General features: G+C 43.5%; 1 protein-coding gene across 1 annotated transcript; it reads right to left on the reverse strand.

The window, feature by feature from the left end:
• Positions 1-5,332: 5,332 nt before the first annotated feature.
• LOC123603975 (40S ribosomal protein S29-like) lies at positions 5,333-5,544 on the reverse strand. The gene has a single exon (XM_045489542.1). The coding sequence runs from the start codon at positions 5,542-5,544 to the stop codon at positions 5,374-5,376; it is 171 nt and encodes a 56-aa protein (XP_045345498.1). The 3' UTR covers positions 5,333-5,373.
• Between the last annotated feature and the right edge of the window lie 1,901 nt (positions 5,545-7,445).

Genomic DNA, 7,445 nt, shown 5'->3' on the forward strand with positions numbered 1-7,445 from the left:
AAAGAGACAATTGAGCTAAAATGTTGGGCTTTGATATGGAGGTTAAGCGTGTTACTAAAGGTCAGCAGTCAAGGAATTTGCACTATTTTCTTTTTTTTTAAGTTTATTATTTATTTTTGAGAGAGAGGGAGAGAGAGAGAATGCAAGTGGAGGAGGGGCAGAGAAAGAGGGCGAGAGAGAATCCTGAGCAGGGCTACGTGCTCTCGGCACAGAGCCCCATGTGGGGCTCGATCTCACAAATCATGAGATTATGACGAGTCGAAATCAAGATTTGGTTGCTTGACTGACTGAGCCACCCAGCCACCCCTGCACTATTTTATTCTCAAAGGAGGTACATGATAGAGGGCAAAGAATCCGTGGAAGAACAATCTTGACTTGAATTAGCTGTAGGTACATTTTGAATTGGAAGAGATCTATATCCTTACGTATAGCTGTTCTGTTCTTCTAGGCAGCACCCTTGTGCATGTTATGCAAGCTTCATATGTCAGACTGGGTAACAACAGATGCGTTTTCTCTGTTTCAATTCTTACAGTGCAACTATTTTCAGAAGGCAGGAAGTTGGATTGGCGGGGGGGGGGGGGGTCTTTGGATAGTCATGTCTTCAAGTATTTTAACTTTGTCCGACCACTCCTCGCCCACTACATGAACTCACAGCCAGTGGGTGAGACCAGCATTAAAGAAACGAAACACAAATAAATATCTTGTTCTGGCTCAAAGTTCAGTCTCAGGCTACCAGTACGGCTAAAATAAATACAAACGACTCCAAAACGCTCTGAAAATTAACACTGGTCTTAACTCCATCACTTTTTTTTTTTTTTAATTTTTTTTTTTTCAAAGTTTATTTATTTTTGGGACAGAGAGAGACAGAGCATGAACGGGGGAGGGGCAGAGAGAGAGGGAGACACAGAATCGGAAACAGGCTCCAGGCTCTGAGCCATCAGCCCAGAGCCCGACGCGGGGCTCGAACTCACGGACCGTGAGATCGTGACCTGAGCTGAAGTCGGACGCTTAACCGACTGCGCCACCCAGGCGCCCCTTAACTCCATCACTTTTAAGGGAGAGGTGAGATTTAGATTACTGAGCTATAGGATGATTAGCCTACCTTTATAAACATCTCCAATATATAGATCTGGCCTCACAAAGTCCATGCTTTATGGTCTCACCTTCTTCTTTTCTTCCCCTCCATCTCACACCCCTGCAAACTCAAGCCCACCATTTTCAACCCTTCACTTTACCCCCCCCACCCCCACCCCAGTCTTTTTATACGTAAGGTGACGTGTTCTGCTTGTTCTGGCTCCCATTCTCCTGGACCCCAACACGTTTCCTACAGAGTTCAGCCCAGCAGAGGTCTGTTAGCCGTCTGGGTCATTAAAGAATCCTCCCTTCCTCGAAGGAAGGCTTCAAATATTTGTAACACAATATTATAATATTTTAGCCCTGGCTGACAAAAAATTCTAAAATTACCAGTTGTGGTAAGTGCAGTTGCATTATCTTAACTCTCTTAGTGCTGTTTTGTTTTGGGTTTGGAAGCAAAGATGAAAGGTGTAAAACAATGTGAATCATTTTGGAAGCAGACGGATGACGATGGCCCATCTCTGTGCCCAACTGGTCATGCAGTCTCCTCTCTGGGTCACAGTCTCACATTCACAAGCTTCAACCACATGCCCTTGAAAGTAAGGAAAAGGCAGATGGACCCTACGGTCTCTACACTCTCCCTCCATTCTTCCCAAATGTCGTGAGTAAAAATTTGAACTGAGGGTCTAGCTCATGGTTTGACACGGGCTCTCCCAATGAGACAGGGTATATAAAAAAAAAAAGTCATGATTCTCCTATCCTTGAAGATACAAGAACTCTGGCCGCATGACCAGGCACATGCGACGTGTCCTCATTTCTTTTTGGTGTTCTAGAAGCAGCCTGAGAGAGATGAGTCTGTGGTCAGGCCTGGGTTACTGTGGTTACAGAGAGATAAGGTCTTTCCAGAGTTGATTGCTCAGCTCTGCTAAAGAAGGCAACAAGTCACCAGCAGCAGTCATGTGTAGTCAGAGAAAGGGCTCAGCGGCACCTGAGTTTCATGATGTATACATATTTAATTATGTACATAATGCACGAATGCTTTCCCTTTGTAAAATATTTGGACAGTGTGCAAGGTTTCAGAGCAATAAGTGAAAGTTCCCTTTCCTTCCCCCTCTTCCCATCTTATTCCCTTCCCCGGAGGTAACCGTTGTGGCTTTGATATGACTCCTTCCAGCACAACATATACTCATATAGTTGTATATTCTACCTTACTAGCCATCAAAGAAACGCAAATGAAAACAATTGACAAGGGATACCTTCCTCCTTATCATATTTTCTCTGCCAGAGATGAAGAAAAATATCCAGGGTTGGTAAGGGCTTGGGGAAGGAGTTGCCAGTCGGAGCAGTTGTTCTAGAAGTTGATTTGGTCACATATGCATTTACACTTTACGTCAGTAGGGTCAGGGTCAGTTAGGAGATTGAAAGCGCACAGGTTATTTGAACAAGAAAGATTTAATCAAAAGACATGTTGGGGCACTTGGGTGGCTCGGTCGGTTGAGCGTCCAGCTTCGGCTCAGGTCAGGATCTCACGGTCCGTGGGTTCGAGCCCCGCGTCGGGCTCTGTGCTGACGGCTCGGAGCCTGGAGCCCGCTTTGGATTCCGTGTCTCCCTCTCTCTCTGCCCCTCCCCTGCTCACACTCTGTCTCTGTCTCTGTCTCTCTCAAAAATAAACATAACCCCCCCAAAAAAGAAAACTACTGGTGGTGTTGGTGAGTGTGTCTTAGAAGTGTGGGTGGAGCTAGTCCGTGAGGGCTGCTGGGCTCCCAAGTCGCATTAAAAAATTGAGGACTGCGACCCAAAAAGGAAGTGTCTTCCTGGCCCTGCTGTCTTGTGGTATTCGTCTAATGCCCTCCACTGACAAGCCTATCACGTGCCCACCCAACAGCAGAGATAGGTTTGCAGGGTCCAGTTCCAGGGTCAGAAAGCAGGGGTCAGTTTGGATCTGAGAGACGAGAAATTGGTAACTGGCACAGATTTTAACGTCTGGATTCCATTTTGTAAAATTTAAGGGAATAATTTAAAATATGCGGAAGTATGTAACTAAAGAACGGTGATGGCAGTATAGGGAAAACTTGCAAACGAGCTCAATGTTCGACTATGGAGAACAGCGTGAGCAAAATAGTGGCTCATTTATAAAATGCGGACATATTCATTTATTATCATGAAAAATGTTTATATTATTAGGTGAAAAAGTATGTTAATAACAACTTCTATATTATGGCTCATTAAAATATTCATATACATACATTCATGTACGCATAAAAAGTTTTTGAAAGGTTTAGTATCTTTTTCGATGGCTTAAAATATCAGCCATTTATTCCCACACTCTGGACACTAGATACCTAAAATCAAGGGCCATACCCTCTCTGAAGGTTCTAGAAGAGACACTTTGCTTATCTCTCCCAGCTTCTGGAGGCTCCAGGCATTCCTTGGCCTGTGGCTGTATCTCTCCATTCTCTTCTCTGCCTTCACATGGCTTTCTCCTCTGTCTATGGTTCTCCTCTTCTTATGGGAACAATTGTCCCGGGAGTTAGAGCCTAGCAGATAATCCAGACTGATTTCATTTTGAGATCCTTAATGTAATTACATTGGCAAAGAACCTTTTCCACATAAAGGCACATTCACAGGCTCTGGGCAGATACATCTTTTGGAGAAGTGGTGAGCACCATTCAACCCACTACATGCATGAATGAATACATTTTGTAGTGATTTCCTTGGGTGGTAGGATTAATGCATAATCTCAGTTTTCTTCTCCTTCTCCTCCTCCTCCTTCCTCTTCTTTACCAGTATTTTTATGATTTTTATGCAAAGATCTTTTTAAAAAATTTTAATGTTTACTGGCTTTTGAAAGAGAGAGAGAGAGAGCAAACAGGGAGGGGCAGAGAGAGAGGGAGACACAGAATATGAAGCAGGCTCCAGGCTCTGTACTATTAGCTCAGAGCCCAACGCTGAGCCCACGAACCATGAGATTGTGACTTGAGCTGAAGTCGGACGCTTAACCGACTGAGCCACTCAGGTGCCCTGCAGAGATCCTTATGTTACTTTTTAAATAAGTAGAAAATGAAAAAGTACTTGGGGTATGAAAATTACTGAGAAAATCCTGAGAAGTCCTGAGTTCATCATCTTAAAGATATGGTTGAACCCATAGTTCACAAAACCCTGAACAGCTGTACCCACCTGGGGAAAGAAACAGGAGGAGAAAATAAAAAGGCTCAGGAGAAGGGGCACATTCATCCCAGAATACCTACGTTCATTTATGCCTCGGGGCAGACCTGAAGAGCTCCCAGCTGAAAGCTGGACCTAGGGAAGCTGGGAAGCAGAAATCCTGGCCTGGCCTTCTGGGCATCCGAGTTGAGCAACCTTGTGGTCTGTGCAACACTCACTATTTGGAGCCACAGACCAAGTTTTTTGTTCTTTTTCAGTGCAGCCCTGCCCCTCCTCCTTTTTCTCCTTGTTCTCTTGCTCTGATTCATTGATGAATTCCTAAGGGAGATGTTGTTCCATTAAAACAGGAAAGTCTGTGCTGTCGAAAGGCATTTTAAAATGCTCCTGTCTTCTTTCACTGAGCGAGGCGATCTTTCCAAAAAGAAACGAAAACAAGGGAGTTTGGGCATAATCACCTTTTTTATTTCTCTTAAAGCATGTTTTATTTCCAGCCTCTTTTGAAAACCAATCGGTGTTTTGCTCTTAAGCTTAAAGTTTAAAGCTGGGCTAAAACATGGATAAGTATCAAATGCTGAGTTCAACATTTTATCTTCTGGGTAGGAGATACATTTTTAAAAATTAGGTTAATTAAAAATAACCGTTGCCTATCGAAGTAAAGAAAAGGAGAGCATTTATCATGAATGTTAAGTCATCGTTTGAGTTCATATTGACCCGTAGTGATGTTAACGCAATGAGATGTCAGTTAACATACTATGAATGAATAATAATGAATGAGTGAATACCTGAAATGTAAGAACGGACCATGCTTTTAAAAAAAAAAAATGTTTACTTATTTTGAGAGAGAGTGCGCACACAAGTGAGTGGGGGAGGGACAGAGAGAGAGAGAGAGAGAGAGAATCCAAAGTAGGCTCCACACTGAGCGCAAGCCTGACACAGGGGATCAGTCTCACGACCTGAGCCAATGTCAAGAGGAGGACGCTTAACCAACTGAGCCACTCACACGCCCCAGAGTATGCTTCTTTTTCATCATGGAAATATTTTTATCTTATGAAAAAAGAGTGAGCATTAAGGTAGGTATCTTGGGTATCTGCAGTTAAGGTGTTTTTCTTGGATGACCCATTCAAGGAAGTTCGCTTAAGCCAACTTAACGAAACCTATATCCTTCATGGACTGACAGCAACACTGGTGGCACATATTGAGGCCACATTTCCTGATCAGACCGTGCTGGTTTGAGCAGATGTGACAAGAGTTAGAACCCCGGCCACATTTTCTCTGATAACTCCAGTAGAGTCGCCGGTGACCCATTTTGCTTTCTTGGATGTAACGAGGCAAAAAGATACCATGCTTTTTAAACTAGGGCAGGGGTTGGTGATTTTTTTTTTTTTTTCCCGTTAAGGGCCGGATAGTAAATATTTTAAGCTTTGTAGGCCGGATGGTCTCTGATGCAATGATTCAACTCTGCCATTGTAGTAGGAAAGCAGCCACAGGTAATAGCTAGGTTAAGGAGCATGGAGCATTTATTGGAGCATTCCAATAAAACTTTATTTATAAAAACAGGCGGTGGGCCAGATTTAGTCCATGGGTGGTAGTTTGCTAACCCCTGAGAGAGAAGGTCAGAGAATTGCAATCGTATACCGATAATCGTGGCTCTCCAGAACCGGAGAAAGCAGATTTTGATCTGCTCTGTTGTTTCCTCATAAGAAGGAAATGCCAACATATTGGCAGACCTATGTGCTTTTTTTGGAAGATTAATCTGGCTTAAATGATGAGCGATGTAAAAGGAAGAACGAGAAAATGAACCCTTATATTTGTGAAATGAATGGTTCGATTCTCAGAAACCAGGATCTTGTCAGTTAATTCTATTGGCAATACTTTTGGCCATTATCATCTCGGAACAGATTTAATACTTGATTTATAAGTTCATCTTATTATATGAAACTTTTGCCATACAGAGTTATGTGTTCAATGGCTACGGTTTATGCCATAATATAGCTGAATTTGGAAAATGATTCATAATGACATACATAAGGGGATTTAAATGAATTCCTTTACCTATGGTTTATTCATCCCTGTTCGTTTTTCCTAAGTAATATTTGATTGCAAGATAAAATTTGAGAGGAAGGTAAGACGACAGAAGTGGGTGATATTTTGGAGGGATTGTTGATGGGCTATGGTTATATTCTGGGTTAAGAGATATTTAATTCTTTTTTCATGTTTATTTGTTTTTGAGAGACAAAGAGACAGAGTGCAAGTGGGGGAGGGGCAGAGAGAGAGGGAGACACAGAATCCAAAGCAGGCTCCAGGCTCCGAGCTGTCAGCACAGAGCCCGGCGCAGGGCTTGAACTCACAAACCGTGAGATCACAACCGGAGCCGAAGTTGGCTGCTATCCGACTGAGCCACCCAGGCGCCCTGGGTTAAGAGATTTAAAAAAAAAGAAAAGAAAAAAACAAAACAAAAAACCCAGGGAGGACTGAGCACGTTAACTGGAAAGGGAATGGCTTTGAGTAAGAATGCTTGTATTTCGTAGTTTTAGTTAGTTGAGGAAATCACTAACTTCCTGCGTCTTTACTCGGAGATTGGATGATTGAATGCTCATTCAACCAAATCAAATATTACATGTGAACGCGTGTAGCCTCTTGCTATCCTTTGCAGCTGTTGGGTTCTCTGGGATGCAGAAATGCAGAGGTAGGAGGGCAAAAGTCTTCCTGCCCAGAGGGAACCATCTGACTGTGAGGTAGATCGATGGTCTCTACCAGAGCGGTGCAGAGCTCTGTAGCAAAGACTGCCTGTTCAGGGAGCTCTGTGTTGGTAGGGATTTGGGGCCACGCGTTGCTCAGTTATTGGCAGAGATGCCCTACGAAGTGGTCTTGGCTACCACTGCCTCACTCATTAATGGTCTTGAAAGCTGAGAAGGGGCCAACGGCTGGAGGCGGTCAACCAGACATATTCTTGCCGTGAGTCCTTCCTTGAGGCGGGGGTCTGAAGGGCACATCTCTAGACATGACACATTCTTTCAGTTTTCTGACTCTTCCTTTCAAGCCTCATTAGCTGTCTCGTCTTCCTCCGCCTTTGCAGTGAGGTTCCCAGAAATCTCTCTATGCTATAGACTCTTCTGGAAGATTGCTTCCACTTACATGGCACTAATATGACTTGTTATCATCACCTATGCCAGGGATTACTTATACATTTGGTGCATCAGATAGGA

The sequence above is a fragment of the Leopardus geoffroyi genome, chromosome E1 (genome assembly GCF_018350155.1).
Source record: "Leopardus geoffroyi isolate Oge1 chromosome E1, O.geoffroyi_Oge1_pat1.0, whole genome shotgun sequence".
Classification (NCBI taxonomy): domain Eukaryota; kingdom Metazoa; phylum Chordata; class Mammalia; order Carnivora; family Felidae; genus Leopardus; species Leopardus geoffroyi.

Excerpts from the sequence above, each read along its gene's own strand:
- LOC123603975 (XM_045489542.1), bottom strand. The coding sequence starts at position 5,544 with ATGGGTCACCGGCGACTCTACTGGAGTTATCAGAGAAAATGTGGCCGG.